The sequence below is a fragment of the Colletotrichum fructicola genome (genome assembly GCF_000319635.2).
Source record: "Colletotrichum fructicola Nara gc5 chromosome Unknown KSG_Nara_v1_contig09, whole genome shotgun sequence".
NCBI lineage: Eukaryota > Fungi > Ascomycota > Sordariomycetes > Glomerellales > Glomerellaceae > Colletotrichum > Colletotrichum fructicola.
The window spans coordinates 1,614,776-1,632,975 of NW_027094059.1; the positions used below are offsets into that span (position 1 = coordinate 1,614,776).

General features: G+C 53.5%; 3 protein-coding genes across 3 annotated transcripts; 2 read left to right on the forward strand and 1 right to left on the reverse strand.

Moving 5' to 3' along the window:
- Positions 1-1,924: 1,924 nt before the first annotated feature.
- CGGC5_v014736 (NAD-dependent protein deacetylase hst1) lies at positions 1,925-3,654 on the forward strand (the record flags this gene model as incomplete). Its single annotated transcript, XM_032029624.1, has 2 exons — positions 1,925-2,180; positions 2,330-3,654. 2 exons carry the CDS (start codon positions 1,925-1,927, stop codon positions 3,652-3,654), a joined length of 1,581 nt encoding a protein of 526 aa, XP_031890842.1.
- A 3,560-nt stretch (positions 3,655-7,214) lies between these two features.
- Positions 7,215-11,782, reverse strand: CGGC5_v014737 (Calcium-transporting ATPase 2; the record flags this gene model as incomplete). The annotated part of the gene is made up of 3 exons (XM_032029625.2): positions 7,215-7,335; positions 7,513-11,631; positions 11,715-11,782. The coding sequence occupies 3 exons, from the start codon at positions 11,780-11,782 to the stop codon at positions 7,215-7,217; spliced, it is 4,308 nt and encodes a 1,435-aa protein (XP_031890843.2).
- A 1,152-nt stretch (positions 11,783-12,934) lies between these two features.
- On the forward strand, positions 12,935-13,783 carry CGGC5_v014738 (uncharacterized protein; the record flags this gene model as incomplete). The annotated part of the gene is made up of 3 exons (XM_066153141.1): positions 12,935-12,993; positions 13,350-13,376; positions 13,435-13,783. 3 exons carry the CDS (start codon positions 12,935-12,937, stop codon positions 13,781-13,783), a joined length of 435 nt encoding a protein of 144 aa, XP_066007410.1.
- Between the last annotated feature and the right edge of the window lie 4,417 nt (positions 13,784-18,200).

Consider the following 18,200-nt stretch of genomic DNA (forward strand, 5'->3'; position numbering starts at 1 on the left):
AGCCAGATTCCGAAACTCTTTCTGATGACGGAAGGACAGGACTGCAGATTGTGAGCTGACTGGAAGCATGTTGCGAGCTGAGGTCTGGTTGGACGAGATTGAACACGTTCACACACGTTAGGTTAGATTTCCCGGTACGCTGCCTGGACGTGAACTGCAAAGGTACATTTCGGCGTACATTTGCGTTTCTCATTGCTTCGTTTCCCTTCTTCGCATTTTTTGCGTTTGCGCGTTATTCCCCAGTGACCTGACCTGATATTGCCTCATCGTCTCCTTTTCGCGTGCTGCAACGCGTGAAGGTATTGAAGTGTCAGCCATGTGATGCAAATGGAATCGATCGCCGTCCGTTTCTTTCGTAATACCAGCAACAGGTTAGAGAGGCAGACAGAGACAGGAAAGAATCTAGGTATCGGGCTGCATGTCGTCGTCCTGTCTGGGTATTACCAACGACTAAGACGGTACCCCCCGGTCAACCTTTCTGCCATTTTTTGATTGCCCTTCCCTTTTTTAACCTGGCTTCGATCTGGGCTGAGGTGAGGTGGATTTGCATTGGTGGCAGTCGCCCTCGTCGTCCTTCTCGTACTCTTTTTCTTTCCCTCTCACTCGACTCGCTCTCTCTTTCCCACCACAGCAGAACAGCAGAGCAGCTACCATACCAGCTGGAGGTCTCGCTTTCGCGCAGTTGATCGTCTTGAGGGTCCAGATCTGGGCGCCCACTTTCGTGTTTCCCTTCTCCCTCGGAACTCACGTCCCTCTGCTGCTAGCCTATTTTTCTTCTTTCCCCTTCGCTTGCTTACCTACAACCTGGTCTACCTTGGGACTTATTCCCATTCCATTACATACCCCCATTCATTACTTGACCGTACCTTACCTTACTTTACGTCTACTGCGTAACCGTACTGGGCTGCACTTTACCTCGTCTTTTGCTGCTGGCTTTTCCTTTACACTATTTGCCCATCCCATCCCATCCCATCCCGTCCATCCCGTTGGATCCAAACACACACGCATCCCATTCCATTAATTCCAGACCATCCCGTCCCCCTCGGTCGGCTTTATTCTCTCCCCGCCAACTACTGCAACTCTCTCTAATCTCTCCCTCTCCCTCCCTCCGTCAAACTCGACTTTGGGAAACTCTCTCCCGTCCCATCACCTCCCATCCCATCCACCACCCGTCGTTCCTTCCCTCGACTGCCCTCTCCATCAACTGCTCTCCAAACGAGCACCCCCCAGTCGTTGTTGATTCACCATCGCGTCGATCAACCAACTGCGCGCTCTTGCCAGTTACAATCTATCTCTTGTTAGACAAAGACCTGGGCACACAGGGCCAGCTTCGTCACGCCACCCAGCAGGGAGATAACCGACGGGTTTCGAGCGAAAAGGCGGAACTCGGCCACAGCCAAATCTCATTTGCAGCCAAGGCATCCTTTTTTCCCTCCCAACCCTCTTTCCCTCTCTTTCTCTTACCCTCGAGGGCCCGACCGTCTGCAACTTAATAATTCTTTCTTCCGTCAAACCAAACACACACAACTTCAACTTCCCCCATCTTTATCCCCTCCCTTCGAGTCAACCTTTGACTTCGCGAGGCAATTTCGAGGGCCAAAGAGTTTCCCACTGCGCCAACTTTGTCGCTCTTCATTTCCCCTTCACCCAGTCCATACCAGGCCCGTCTTTGTCCAGGCTATTTTTTGCCCTGTCTCACAAATATACCACATCGGCTGGTCGGCAGTCGCGCTCACACTTCACCTTCAACGAGACACGTACCCAGCTACCCTGCGTTGTTCTACTTCTACTACTACAACACCTGGTCTGCCTCATCTCGTTCCATCAGATCTCAGCACACCAACCCATCTGCCATCTCCCGTCTTGTTTTCAGTCCATCTGTCAGCAAACAGACGCGCAAACTCAACACAACAGAGCTGCAAAAATGAAGACGCAACGGGCGGCGAGCAAGGCCGCCACGGTCAAGAAGCGCAATAACAACAAATCCAAGGCAGGCGCGGCCTACAAGGTGGACACGTTTAAGGTACCCGAAAACCCGACGCTCGACGACATCAAGCACGCCGTCGGCCTTCAAGAACTCGACGCACGCGTCAAAGACGCCAAGGAGTCCTGCTGGGAAACTGAGTCCTTGCTGGAAGACGCTCTCGCAGAGCTGGGCGATGCCAAACTTTCCTCAGATGGTAGGTCGCAATTCTCTCTGACACTTTCTCTCCCCCCCAATTACCCGGACAAGGGGCATGGCAATACAATGCTACTTTTAGCCTTGGATTACGTGTTTTTCCCACCATTGGCGTTTTGTTGATGCTAACTCGCCCACCCACACCCAAAGATCCCGACACATGCTCGCCTGACGAGGCCATGGTCCTGCGCCACCAGCTCAGAGCACTCGGTCCCGCAGAATTCTGTAGAAGGACCGTCGATGCCGGCAGCTACACAGCCAAGAAGTTGCTGTCAGCCTTTGGCATCAAACCACCCAACTTCCTGGAGGGCGCCGAAGATGAGGCCTACTTCAGCATTTTGTCGCTCGCCATTAGCAGAGAGCTGTCTAAGCGCGCGAAGCTGTGGCGCTTCAACACGGTTGATGACGCCGTGGAGCTCTTGAACAAGAGTCAAAACATCATCGTTCTCACTGGCGCCGGAATCTCCACTTCGCTTGGCATTCCCGATTTCCGCTCCAAGGGTGGTCTCTACTCACAACTCGAGCACTTGGGCCTCAATGACCCGCAAGAAGTGTTTGACATTTCCGTCTTTAAGCAGGACCCGACAATCTTCTACACCGTTGCCAAGGATATTTTGCCGTCTACCAACCGTTTCACGCCTACACATGCATTCATTTCAATGTTGCAGAAGAAGGGCAAGTTGCTCACCAACTACACCCAAAACATTGACAACCTCGAGGCCAAGGCGGGCATCTCTGCCGACAAGATGGTGCAGTGCCACGGCTCTTTCGCAACCGCCACATGCGTTCAGTGCGGCTTCAAGTGCGTTGGTGACGATATCTTCCCCGACATCAAGGCCGGCAAGATTCCGCGATGCCCTCGCTGCGTCCAGAACCTCCGACCCAATGGCAGCACCAAGCGCAAGCGTTCTGCGGGGACTGAGAGGAAGCGCCGCCGCTTCAGCTCCGATGACTCGACAACCGACGATGAGTATGACATTCCTAGCGCGGGTGTCATGAAGCCGGACATCACCTTCTTCGGAGAGGCTCTGCCTGACGAGTTCAGCCGTCGCCTGACTGAGCACGATCGCGACAAGGTCGATCTTGTCATCGTCATTGGAACGAGTCTGAAGGTTACGCCGGTGTCAGAAATAGTGAGCTGGCTACCCGGCAACATCCCCCAGATTTACATCTCGCGACAAGCTGTGAGTCACATCAACTTCGACATCGACCTGCTGGGCGACTGCGACGTTGTCGTTTCGGAACTGTGTCGCCGTGCCGGTTGGCCTCTTCAGCACGAGATGGTTCCTGAGGACCAGGTTGTCGACGTCCGACCCGAAGGAAGCTGTGTGAGCAGACACGTCTTCGAAGTCGTCAGGCCCGGCACGTCATCAGTAAAGCAAGAGCAACAGTCGCCCAAGAACCAAGACCAATTTGTGAAGCCGACGAAGCCTGCGAGACCGACAAAGTCGATGAAGCCCAGGAAGTCCACCTGAGCGCTTATTCGCAGCGGAACCACAACTTGTGCAGCGATTCATTGAATTTGTTGTTTTCCTACTTTCGTTCTACCTTCAGAAGGATACCCGGGCATTGACCCCTCGAGCGCACTTTCAGCGCCTTGTCGATGGTTCAGTCGGTCTTGAGAAGCGATACTAGCGCCCTGATTCGACAGCCCAAAAAGCCAAATCCAAGACGGCAACACTATTGCCGATGGCGACGCATGCGTCTACACTTCATGTGGCTGCGGCCATCGCCACGTTGCACCTACTGTGGTAATTTTCCCTCACCAGCGAGGGTCACCACAAAAACACACAACCCTGCTAGGATCTTGGGCACGAATTTCCAGTCTCCACCGCCCATTGCCACGGAGTCGGAGTTGCGGTCTAGCACAACCACCACACCCTAATTCGCCCGATCGGCCCAACAGCTTGTCATATGACTTGTTGAACTCGAGCTATGCACATCGATTCAATTATTGATTGAATCAAGTATTTCCTTTAGAGAAAGACCGAGTTCTTCGATTGCTACAGATACTGGATTGCTATGACGAGGCCGACTGGCGATTGGGCCTCCCCATTTCTTGGCCTTGTTCCTTTTCTTTTTTTTCTCTCTTGGGCCACATTTCATTTCAGACTGGCGTGCGGTTTACACAAACGGACCGGGGAAACGGACATACGGTGGGATAACGGCGTTCACAAGGGAAGGGACTGATAATTCCTATCAAAAAGGGCATCGATTTTGTTTCCTTTTTCATGGCTTTTTTTCCTCTTTTGTCAGAATACCTAGAAACCTAAAACAGGTTCAACCCGCGTCTTTTCATTGGTCTTTCAACCTTTTCGTAGCAGTAGAAACAGAATCAGACTGCTTTAGTTGTAGCACTGACAATCAGCGTGAATCGCGCCCGTGTGTGTATGTGTAACGTGTGGCCTAAGTGTGCCTGAGCGTTTGCCCTCTTGGTACTGCGTATGTTCACCAAGCTGGTCATGTTCCAGTCAATTGCATTACGCATCTCTGTCGTAAATATTGATGCCTGCATGCTGACAGTGTGGCGGTGACTTAATAGCCCAACCTGCTATTACGCCCTCCCTCATTCGTCCTAGCTGACCAGTGTCATCCCAGTGTCATCTTACATGCACCAAAGTGCAAACAGTCACACAACCCCAAACACTTATTCACATAGCCTGCCTTGTTCCCCAAGGACTATGCGTCTCCCTAATGAGGCTCTCGAGGACTTGGCGAAGAGGGGGAAATATGGAAACTGTTACTTGTCTGCCTAGCAAGAAGCAGGCTACCAATATTGTCGCATCAACTTACCTGTTGCAGATTTACACACTAGGGGGAGCCATCGTCCGAAAATGTCGGAGCCTGGAAGTTGCGTGTCCCTTTCCTTTTCTCGGATGACGGGACTCGGAGTGACTTGACGAAATATAACCAACTGCAGCGTCAGCAGGCAAGCGCTTATCAGTGCGCGACGGGGGTTTTTTCGATGCTTCTAGGGTAGGGTTGATTGATTTGATAGAGATGATCTTGGTCGGAGTTTGACACCGCCACGGCGGTCCCACCATCGTCGTTTGGGATCCTTCCGTGCGCTGCGTGACGGTGACTTGTATTGGAGGCTTGGGATTGTCGACGTAATTCTTCCTCGCCTCTAGGATTCCGAGAGAAAACTTTGCCGGGCTAGCTTAGTTGATTGAGGCCTGCTGGTGTTGGAAAACTTGACCGCGCGGTTCACGAGGTCACGGCAAGCGTGTCTGCCCACACAGCCGTCGACACAACGCTGAACAGGAATTTCCAAGCAGGCTTGGGAGGACTTTCAGTCGCAGAAAATCCGTACAAATCGTCTTCGTCACAGAGACGAACTAAAGGTATCAAACCTCTTGTGCCGTGAGGTTAAATCCTCTCTGCCTGCGGAGGCTCAATTGATATATGCCAAGAAGTTGACTTCGAGATGACCTGTACCAGTCTACCTCTTTTATTGTCTCCAAACATGGAAGTCCGATGTCTAAATGAACGCAGGGAGATACACGACGTATCGTTAGAGGTTTGCACGCAGACATTGGACTTCACCGAACAGCATTTCTAGTCGTCGTCTCTACTTGATCCAAGGTATTAGGTAGGATGAATAGGAGACGCCAGCTTCATATATCAGGCTGGAAATGCTTGCGGCGTCGTGTAGTCCCGATGCTCCATGCTGCCATTCACCGCCGATACTATGTTGCCTACATGGTCATTCGAGGCAGGGATGCCGAGAACTCCTTCAACGTGACCCTTTGCAAACAAGTTGAGGATGTGCTTCTTTGGCAAGTTGAACTCCCTGCTCAGTCACCTTTCTCTCTAAGGTACACAGAAAAGGACTGGAGATGTGAGTAGTTTGAGTCGATCAGCAGAGCCTGCAGAGTTGTCCGTACTCTCCCTCCCCAGCTGGTGCCAGATATGTGACAATTCACCAGTGAGAGTGAAGGCAGCGGTAGACAATTCGTCGTTGAAAAGGCAGCACTCTTCGCATCATTGATCGAAGTAGAAGAAACCTTTGCGGTGCTGAAGTATCACATTGTGAGGTCCATCCCGCACGCGTCTTGGTCTTGCTTGTAAGATGTCATCGGGAGCTTTGCTTAAGCTGTCTACGATTGCCGGAACCGATGACAAGAGGCCCGTATTCCAAAAGCCTCATCAAAGTCGGTTGTACGTGAAATTATTCGGATGCGTTACTCTCTGAACAAATGGTTGATATTCGTCTCGTTCCCAAGTGAACCACTGGAAAGACAGCGATGACAGTTGCCAACCGATCAGTTTTGTGTATTCGCATCCTCGTACAGTTCTGAATACCTATCCAAAACTCCTCCTATGGTAACCTAGACTCCCTGACGCCTCACAAAGAAGCAACCGGAACTGATGGGTACAAGTCACAGCAAAACACAAAATAGCTATGAATGCCCCCATGTCCAAGCAACACAACCCTTCAGCTAGCCCAGTAAACCTTCTTGTCACCGAAAACCCATCAAACTACATGTTGCTTGCCCATCCTCTGGCGGAATCCTTGAAAGATCAAGGCAGGCTGAGCCATAAGGGTAGCCAACACACATCGCCCCCATTGCAACCTGAATAGTTCACCGGTAACCAACGGCTGCACCAAAACCAAACAACCAACCCAACGACAACGTACACAAAATCCGAACCACAACTGTCCCTAAAGCTCTAACCCTCCATCCACCTTGTCAGCCCGAACCGACCTCCTGCAAGGGCCGGACGCTGCGGGTAGCATCGCCACATCGAACCGAAACCACAAGGTCTAACAAGCGAGTTATCAAAAGTACCTCCAACAAAATGTCAAGGCAAGGGAAATTGAATTCCATGACCAACAGCGCGTAGCCTACCTCAACTCTGCCCTCCCTCCTTCCCCCCTCACGCACTCGACCAGTCACGGTAGCCGCCGACAATCTCTATCACAGCGTCTGCATCAACAACCCCCAAGCGAGCGACCCAATTGTGGTTGGCTCCGGTGTGGGTGGGGTCCCAGGATGGGGCTTGACTCAACCGCATCAGGAGATCAGACACGTCAATCACGCAAGGCAATGAAGGAGTCTGTTTTGTTTGATTCTGATTCAATATTTTCAATTATGGTTGATTGGTCTCTCTCGATCCATGTCTCTCGATCCTTAATGTTCGGGCGTTCGGGCCTGCGGTCTCTATCAAAACTTGAGAAAATAACGTTCGGGAACGACCGCGATCCCTGATGGAGAATAATATCCGTACAAATACAAATACACACAAGCGCACTGCTTTATTGGTGGTTTTTTTTTCGCTCACAAAACGCCGCAATCCATATGTATAACTTGGCGCAATTAATTACTCACTCCGCGCCCTTCTTCTCATCCTCTGCTTTTTCGTTGGTAGGCTCCTCTCGTTCCTCCCGAATGGAGTTCTCCCGGGAAACTCCTCTCCTAATATTACTGTCCTCGTCACTTTCCCGGCGAGGTCTGCGATCCGCAGGTGACCAGTTGGCGGCGATGCCGGCGGCGACGATGCCCGCCATGACAGTCGGCGCGCCGAGGGCCGAATTAGAACGGCTACGCGAGCTGCGCGATCTCTTTCGTGAGTCAGGCGTTTGAGCCAGCGATCCAAAGCTATCCTCTCGCGTGGGAGTGGACGGCGTCTTGATAGAGTTGCTTCGCGAGTGTGACGGGCTACGCGAGCGAGCAAAAGTCTCGCGGGGGTGTTGAACCGCAAACTTGAGGTTGTTCAAGCGACCTCCCTTCATGCGCTTGATGAAGGCCAACTCGTCGCGAACATCGGACAAAGGCGCAGGGTACATCTCGAACTGTTCCTCATCTGAGACGGTAAGCCCAGGAACGGTGTCCTTGGCACGTCGCTTCAGATAGTCGGGAACAAGTCGCTCGACGAAGGAATCGGGGACGAGGCGAATGACGACACCGAAAGGAATGGAAATGACGCCAAGGATGACGGCCATAGCCCATTGGATGCCGCTCTGTCCTTCTCCGGCAATCTGGAAGGCAGCACCGCCAACGAAGATGATCAAGACCTGACCAGCAATCATGATGGCACTGATCGCGATGAAGAAGTAGTTCTTGGTCATACCCTCAAAGATGTTGAAGTGATTGTCCAGTCGTCGGTTGTTCCACTGGTTGAAGATCTGCATCCAAACGAAGGTGTTGAAAACCATTGTGGCGATCTGGTCATCGGGGATGTGCTCAGGGCCGGGTACGATGGCTTCCTTGCCGTAGAAGAGCATGAATGTGATGGCCAGTTGGTAGACCGCCTGTCCCAGAATCATCTTCCACATGGTGGTGGTAATGATGGAGGCGTTGCGCTTCTCGGGCTTCCTGTCCAAGACGCTGTCCTGAGGAGGGTCGGTGGCCAGAGCCAAAGCAGCGAGGGTGTCCATGATGAGGTTGACCCAGAGCAGCTGCACGGCGGTGAGGACCGAAGTGCTGCTGACTGCAGTAACGAAAGTCAGAATGACGGCGGTGATGTTGACAGTAAGCTGGAACTGGAGGAAGCGCTTGACAGCATCGTTGACGGCACGTCCCCACTTCAAAGCCTTGACAATCGAGTTGAAGTTATCGTCCATCAGGATAATGGAGGACGCCTCCTTAGCCACTTCAGTACCAGCGATACCCATGGAGAAACCAACGTCGGCGGTCTTCAGCGCAGGCGCGTCGTTGGTACCGTCACCAGTAACCGCGACGATGTCGCCCTTGGCCTTGAGACGCTTGACCAAGACACGCTTATCCTCGGGGCTCGATCGGGCGAGAACGCAGAGGCGAGGAATGATGGCCTCTTGTTCAGACTTGGTCAAGTTGCGGAACTCGGGGCCTTCCATAACGATTCCGTTGGGCTGCAAAATACCGCACTCCTTGGCAATCGCCTCAGCCGTGAGTTTGTTGTCTCCAGTAACCATGCGAACCATGACGCCAGCCTTTTGGCAAAGTCTAACAGCCTCAGGGACACCCTCGCGGAGAGGATCCTGAATACCAACCATGCCGATGAAGCTCATAGTGCGGAACAGGTCCTCAAATTCAATCTCGTTCCTGTCTCCATCGATGCGGCGGACGTTGCGCGGGGGCCAGGAATCAAAGTCTCTGTAGGCAATACCAATTGTTCGGAGGGATCGAGAGGCGTAGGCGTTGATCAAGGTGTTGACGGTCTGGAAGTTGGGCTCGGTCATCTGAATGAGGGTGGCGTCCTGAGAGGGGTCGCGGAAAAGCTGAGTGCACTTGGCGAGGACGATCTCAGAGGCACCCTTGACATAGAGTCTCGCGCGTCCGTCAGGAAGCTGAACAACGACACCCATACACTTACGGCCAGAGTCGAAGGGAATAAGCTGCAGGATTTTGGCGTTCTCACGTTCCTCTGCAACAGGTCCCATTCCCAGGTAGTCGCGTGCCAACAGGAGCAAAGCAGTCTCTGTCTTGGATCCAACGTATGTCTTCTCACCATCGACCTCACCTTCAAATGCGGTAGAGTTGAGGGAGATAGACTTGAGGAGAATCTCCTTGACCGGGTTGCTGAGCATCTTGGCGAACTCAGCAATCGAGATATCGGAAGAGTCGTCGACAGTGCCGTCGTCTTCGCCAGATGAGCGAGATCCTCCGAAGCGATGGCTGGTACCAACCGTGCCAGAAACGACCTGCATCTTGTTCTGTGTGAGAGTGCCGGTCTTGTCGGAGCAGATGGTGTTCGCGTTGCCCATGACCTCACAAGCCTTAAGGTGCCTGACAAGGTTCATGTCCTTGAGCATACGTCTGGTGGCAAAAGACAAAGCGAGGGTAACGGCGAGAGGAAGACCTTCAGGAACAGCGACAACAATGATGGTGACGACGGTGATGACGATGTTGATAAAGTCCTGGCCCTTCTCGGCGGGAGTGACGGAAGCGGGTTGCTTAGGAAGCTTGACCAAGAATTCGATGAAAAGAACAATGAAGAGCAGCAGACCGGCGGCACCTCCAAGCTTGGCGATATACTCGGCGATGGTGTTCAGCTTCGATTGCAGCGGGGTGACCTCAGGGTCTTCGTCCAGGGCCATGAGAGTCTTTCCGTAGGATGAATGGATACCAGCAGAGGTAACCATGAAGGTACCGACACCCTCCATGATTCTGGCACCAGACTGAATAAAGGGGTCCAGCTTCTTGGGGTCCTCGCCGTTCTGAATGGCGTTGAAGACGTCCTCGCCATTGCGCTTCTTGATAATATCCGATTCTCCCGTAGCCTGAGACTCATCACACTTGACGTTGAAGCCTTCGATAAGAATTCCATCGACCGGGACCAAGTCACCAGGCTCAAGGTGAACGACATCTCCAGCCATGAGGGTGTGGACGGAGATCTCGACGGTCTTTCCTGAGCGAATAACCTTGATGTCGCGGTCCTTTTTCTTCTGGTTCAATTTCGCAAACTGCCTTTCCTTGCTGTAATCGTTGAGAGATCCGACGATGACGACGATAGCGATGGCGGCCACGATAGCAACACCCTCGACCCACTCGACCTTGGGCTCATCCGGGGCGTGAGGCAATCCGACTGTTTGGTAGATACCGATAGCGAGCGATACAATGGCGGCGGCGGTAAGAAGCATCAGCACCTTGTCCTGATATGTGATCCACATCAGCTGAAGGAGAGTCTTGCCCTTCTTCTCGGGAATCCGGTTGTCCTTGAAAACACGCTTACGGTCGGCGAAAGCGTCATCGGCGTGCTTTTCGTGGTGTCCCGAATGGTTGGCAGGTGTTGACTCTGACTTGGCCTCTTTGTAATCTCCTGATGAACCGAGGTGTGATGTCGCGTCGCTAAAAGAAACATATCCGCCGAGATGGACCTCATCCAAACTCAAACCTGCTTTGCGATCACTGCGCAGTCCCTTTTCGATTCCAGTCAAACCACCCAGAGCGTAGAAGGCCGAGAGGCTTTTGGGGTTAAACAGCTTATTCAGCTGACCAGGCGTAAATGCAAACGGGTTGTTTTCGGCGTTGAAATCATCCTCACTGCCCTTGTCCGGCGTTAAGGCGCTGTCATCCTTCATAATGTTGTCGTTTGATACTGGGCTGTTGTTCTTTAATGTCTTTTCTGTTGACTGACTCAAAACAGCGATGGTCTCGCCTTGTGAAGAGATATCGTCGTTGGAGTCGATAGAATTTTGTCGTGACCGCAGATTGCTGGGCACGGCGAGGAAGGCGCGGTTGTTGCCTCTCAGTGTCTCAACAGGACTGGATACATTATGGGGACTTTGGGGTCTGCTATCTCTGCCGCCGTCAAAAGATGTGTCGGCGCGCAACTTTGGCTTTGTAGGCTTTTCTGAAGGTGCTGTCCATGGAGCGTTCGCGCCTTCGGGAACTGTGGTCGGGCTGACTCCATCATCTTTGGGCGAAATGGGTGAGTTGGACACCTCTTTCTGAGCGTCCTGGGCCATGTCTGGTTCAGGACTGGGGGTGACACCGGTAGCAGAGGTGTCTATCGTAATTGTTGGGCTAGGAAAAAGCAGGCGTCAGTTGTTGATACTTGGCAAAAGGAAGGCATATCGCAAGGCGGCACATGGACAAGTTAAACATACGCTCTATTTCTCCTTTGCTGAGGTGCGCCTTCCTGAGCGCCCTCCGTGGGGGAGGCGTTGGGGTCCATGGTTCCGGGCAAAGGTCCACGAACACAGCCTCTTTAGCGCAGCGTAGTGTCTGTTGGTGTGAGGCAAAGATGAGTAGAGGCCGCCAGCGTGGTTGAGCGAATAGGCGAACGCGAGGCTGTGCAGAAGCGAGACAATGGAAAAGAGGCAGCCGGGCGGCGAAGGAGTGACGAAGGGCCGCGAAGAGGGCGGTAGACGTAGGTAGACGTAGACGACGTGGGCGCGGTGGGTGAGGTGAATTAAGCAGCGGCGAGAAGCGCTTCAGCGCGTCGTCGGTGGGCCGATTTCGTAAAGACGAGGGTCGCGGTCGTCAAAGTCGACTCGGCGGTAAACAGATAGGTAGGTAGGCGAAGCAGAGGGGCCAGTGGGATAGAGGGAGGAGAGATTGTTCAATATTCGTCGTTGGTGCAGACGTCTCCCTCAGTCGACATGGCGGCAGGCGAGCAAAGCAGGGCAAGCAAAGAAAAAGGGTAAAAAGGGAAAAGGGAAGGTATTGGATAGAAGAGATTCTCGTTTCTCAGTCAGCGCGGTAAGGCATGCTACCTAGAGAGTGACGGGAAGGACTGGAGGAGACAGGATTGAAGACACAGCGGTTGCGCTGTGGACTTTTCCAGGTTGTTGCGAGCAAAGCAAAGAGCATGGAAAGCAAGCCAGTGAGGTGAGTGAGCCCAGTCGACTTGGCTTCTGGAGTGCCACCAGCAGACATCAGAGAGTTTGGATCTCCCACATGTGGTGCCAAGAAAGAGGCAGTGCAAAGAAGTACACCTGATTGGGCGGTGGTGAGGCCTGGACAGGGGTACGCCAGTGAAGGGGCGCTGCTACCCTGTTTGCGGTTTAGCCTGCCCGGCGTGCTTTCGAGGGGTCCCAGTAGCTTGTCAGGAGGCAAGCCGGGTAGATCCAGGTATCCCACCCAGACATTAATGAGAATGTCGCCTTGAAGGAGGTGGCCAAGCAACATGCCCGCTACCTTCCCGCCTCTTGGTCTTGGTGAAATCGTTGGGTCGTGACTGTGGCACTCGGGTGGTGGTGTGTGGTGCGGGCTTCCAGACTCTCCCCCCGTGTGGGGCGACGTCTGATTCACACGGTACTTTGTGCTCACAAACACAATACATATTTTATTCCAAGGTACGCAGTCTTCCCGGCGGTCGACGCAAATGAACCAAGTAGTCGTACAGTACTCCGTGTATTCGTACGGGGCTCCCTTTTTCACCCTGTACGTCTTGGCATTTCCGTGTCTTGACCTCTCTCTCCTCTCTCTGTCTGTGTTGCTGTCTTGTTTTCCTACGGGCACTCGTTTGCCCACTATGTACTGACTACCCAGGCATGTATGTATATATAGTGCACCAATCTGGGATAGAAATATCTGCTGAAGCGCCCGGACGGCAATGTGTTTGGGGTAGCATCGCAGACCGAGCATTCTTCCTTTCTTCTTTATTCTTAGTGACCGTTTTACCATGAATGGCGTCTAGGTGGCCTATGAGGTCCTCCGTAGCTGGTGTGTGGGTTCCCGGCGGCACAGTATCGCCATGGATAATCACAAAGTGCTCTCCTCACAAGCGTTTGGATTAGAGACAGGGAGGGGATTAAGCACAACAGGTCAACCCAAGTTGCCCGTTATTCTTATCAAACATCCAATAACCTGAGCGCTCCACAGCCAGTCCACCGCGGGCGCTACCTCCCACCCTGACACTGGCGTTTCTGGGTTTCTGCCCCGTCAACCACTCAGCTGGTGCTGCCTCTATGGCCTGTCAATGTTGCGTTGTTTCTGGCCTCTGGTTGCGTGGACGTCGTCTCATCGAATTGCATTATGCGACAACGACAACGAGGCCGACGACGACGCCGACAACGACAACGAACGAAGCTCCTCCGTCTCTGAGAGGCTCGGCGCCACCTTGACCCCGACGCCGCCCGTCGCTCTGCTGCTCATTGTTTTAGTCTACGTTGCTGAAGGAATAACCGTGGCCGGCTCTGCCACAAAACACAGACTGGGACGGCTTGGCTGATACTGCTAAGCAGCTTCCTTACGAACGGCGTCAGCAACTTGACACGGCGATAGCTCGTGGGCTAAGGTAAGAAACTAAAAAAGAAACAACCCGCCAAAGGCCGCCCAAGATCGAGATTCGATCACGCCTTTTTTCGTTCGCTCTGTCATCGACGGCCAAGTCCAAAAGAACTCGTCAGCTTGGCCGTCCAAAACGCAACGATATCACACATACGCATACGCATACATAAAAACACATCCGAGGAACCACGGAAAATCTCCAGCATTGCAAAACGCGTACAGTGCGCCAGATTGCGTCGATCGGTATCGGCCGCTGACTGGACGCTGGGAATGGTGAGGCGACGGAAAGCCAGGATCGACAGACCAGGAACACCACCACCATTCAGCATGGTACACAGGCTTTTACAATTCCAATCAGTATTCGATGCTTCCGTTCCGTGCCTCCCAGTTACCGTGCGTTGCGTTGGGGGGGCATTGAATCCGGTGTCGTCCTCCAGGCTTCAAGGCTGTCCCATGCAGCATGAAGCAGGCGTTCTCGACGGGAGCACCAACTGCCCTTTCCGCATCCAACTCAGACACCTGCGTATCATGTCTGGACGATTGTGAATGTGCCTTGCCTCTTTGTGCTGCTCTCGAGTCTCGTGCAGGCTGGGGTAATATGGGGTTGCTGACATGGACTGCGCAAGGTCGAGCCTTGTCAGAGGGGTTCATGTTCAGACCGTCTGCGTCCCATGAGTTAGTTTGTCATCTTTGTACGAGTGCGAGATGAGATGCCATATCGCATTTCTCCTGCTCCAGCCGGTGGAAAGACTTTGGAGCCTAGTTGGAGGACTTTTGCTGCTGCGACCTGCAAGTGTCCGCCAATGAATGCCTCGGCAGCTCGATGGCGACGGATGATACCACTTGCCTATGGCGGTAGCAGATCCATTTGCGAGCTTCCCAGTCAGGCATCTCGGAGCCGCAGTTTACTACTCCGTGCACCAGCAAAGCCGGGCGATCTGGCTGACGAGTGAGCCGACGGCGGGCTTTCCTTGATTCAATCCTTCCAGTCGCAAAAAGTACAAAGTTCAAAAAACGGCGGGGCAACCGCACCAGATGCCAAACGCCAAGCCATTCTTCATGCCAACCGATGGGGCTCTGGAATTGCATTCGACTCTGCATGGTTGGCCCCTACCTTAAATTTCATCAGGTTGCTTGTGCAAGACGTCCGGCTAGCGGTCATGGATGTGTGCACAAATGAACTGCAACGCCAGATAACCTTTAGATTTCTGGAGAAGACGTCGTCGTCGAACGAGGCCAGACCAACACCAACACCCCGACGCACGCTGGTGCTGCTGCACTGCACGGGGCACTTGTTGGATGCGGTGCTGAACAGACTGCCCGCTACTAGATGTGCAGAGTTCAATAGAGAAATCAATCATGCATGATGACGCCGCAGAGTCCATTCGCACCTCACACACCTCTTCGCGAAGCTGTTACCCCTCACTTGCGTGCACCTTGCGGGCTTGCGGGAGGCGGCTTACACAACCGTTGATCCCTCTATTCCGCCTTGCCTTGACGATGCAGACGAGGGGCTGCCGTTGGCTCGCATCGCACGCTCGCTCACTCGCTCGTCCAAGCTGTTGGTGACCAGCTAAAGTTGCCAAGTCAAGCCACCACCAAGCGCGCTCTGTTCAGTTCTCTAAGGATACTGGTATCGATGTCTCCTCGGGAAGTGGGTGGCTGGCAGGCGGAACTCTCATATTCCATCACCGCTTCTGGAACCCATTTTCTGACCGCAGCCAGGCACGTCACGTCAGCACCTTGCGTATTGTTCAGGATCGCAAAAGTATCAGGGAATGATCATCGACAATGCTCAGTCAATAGACCCAACCCACAGTACGGAGGCCGTTCCATTCCATCGAATGACATGGCATGGCATCCAAGGTTGCCAGTTTTATCGAAATTCGAATGATTCAACTCAACCGCAGCCCGCAACAAAGGACAAAGACAACGGCGCGACGAACCTGAACAAGAGACGAGACCTCTTGGCAGCCGGCGATGCCAAGGCCCAAAGGAACCACCAAATTACGACGGTGGCCGCGCATCTCTACGGAGCACTGACGGTGTTGTGCAATGAGCAATCACAATGCTTTTGCCCATAATCCATTGCAGGCTGTGGCGATGGATGCAAATTTCCCGCCGGGTATCCTGTGATTCATGCCGCTGCATAGGTTCCATGGCTAGGTATTGAAAAGCAAAGAATTAGGGTGGAAATCCCGGAGCACGATCAAGAGCACCCTCGTCCATCTCCTTTTTCCTACCTGGCAATCTGCCGCTCCGCCTGTTTGTTTTGGCGCCTGCTTGCTCCGGAATGGCGGTATCCACTAGTTAATTCCCTTACCGACATGAAAGAAGGACGCCATATCGGTGCCCTTGCCGAATCGGACCTCAGCGTCACGACCCGCGGGTGGACAACGGTCTAGATTTCCGGGGCCTCGTCAAGACTTTTTTCAAGGTTCCGTCCTTCACTTCAATGCCTTTCACGAGTCCAGTCTCCACAAGACAACACAACTGCAAACCTGGCACTGCTGAGAGCTTCGTCCTTTCTCCTTGGTCTTGCTAAAACCTCCTGGTCCGACCCGTCTCGCTTGCCGCTCTGGGCGCCCCGGTCTCCTCACCCTCCTTCAATTGACTCGGGCTCGCTAGACAAGGGTCGTGATTCTCTACCCATGGTTCCCGTTACCGCGATTGTCAGTGACATTGAACGATGCGCGTCCGGGACTTTTCTTCCAAAATTCTACGGACTCGCTTGGAATGCTTCCAATCCTTGGATGGCCCTTGGTCCTTGCTCAATGAGAGAAGAAGCAGCCAAGCAAGGAGGCAAGCAAGAAAAAACCCCTCATGAATGCTTGAACGCGGGATATCCGTAACCCGCATCGCGCCCGGCTGGCATCTCAACTGTTCGTTCGCGAACTTCGCGTTTCCCTGCGGGCCAGCCAACACACCACCAACCGGATGGGGTGACGCCCAGAAACAAGCTCTGAGAAGCATATTCCACACAAGTGCCGTCCAAGGTTCAGCACAAATTCTTGGCAAAATGGGAGACAAGACACATGAACAAATCTTGCCTGCTGAGAGAAGGGGGGAACATGTCCCACCCCCCGTCCCGAACGTCCTCCGTCCGACGGGTGCTGTCCAGCTCCCAAAACGCCCCCAGTCGGTGTCTTCCTATTTCGCGGATGGTCCGGTGCCCACGCATCCGAGAGCCGACGAAACATCACGGGCGTATGCACCGTCCACCAGTCGGCCCAAGGTCGTCCCTCTCCGCCCAGAATGCCTAACGCCGGGCCGCACGCCATAGCATGAACGTGAGGAATCGCGACTTCGTCCCATCACCACCTCTCTACCCTCTTGACTCGCAGTCCAGCAAGCGCTTTCTGTCGCTCACTTGGCACGAGTGATCTTATTCTGCCTGTCAAGTTTCGTCAACGACATCGGGCCCCAGTCATACCTTCTTCACCTCGCTCGGCTCGCCTCTACAACGCACGCGGACTACCTCGCATTCCTTAGCCATCCCAGGCCATGAAAACAGCCTTCGACATCATCAAAGTAGGCACCCTTGACGACGGGCGCTGGAAAGGAAAGGGAACATGGTCAGAATCTTGCCGAAGGCCGCTGTCTCAATCCGACATGGCATCTTCCGATATGTCTAGCTAGCCCCGACTGCGATGGACCAACCGGGAAGCACACCGTCATCGATGCGGCACATGGATTGAGGCTGAGCAACTCAGAGCGAAACTCTTTCCGCAACACCGGGGATGAGAAACATCGGGCCAAGTGGCGATCTACCTACCTCGCGGAGCAGAATCGCCTCGTGCCAATACACACAGCGCAGCCCGCTCCAGACCCCTTCCCGTGTCTTGCTTGCACCCACCCTTTGGCGGCCTCTGCAGTCCTCCCGTCGTCGCGATGTGCAGCTCAACAACATCCGAGATGCCATCCGGCGGCAACATTTCACAACCTCCCAACGGTAGCCAACCCACCCGACCATCAAATGAACGCAGAAAGAGGTAACCCAACTGCCGCAGCCTGCCCCCTCCTTCGCTGTCATTGAGGCAGTGCATCGCGGGGTTGTTTCAATCGCACCAACCACCACGTGCGATGTGCAGCTCGCTCCGGGCGAGACTATTGGATGTCATTGGCGTGCCCGAAACCTCAATAGCTCCAACGTTGTTTACTCAGCACTCTGCTAATGAACCCCCATCTAGTATTCTTTCGGTTGGTTGTACAGGATACGCCATGTTTCCCGCCAAAGGCGCTTGTCCAGAAAGCTCATTTTTTGTTTGTGTTCGTCCAAGCCCCCTTTCGTCTGCTCAATCAGAAACAAATGTCTCGAACAATTCAATATGCGCCAGCGACGTTCTGCCCCAAAATTC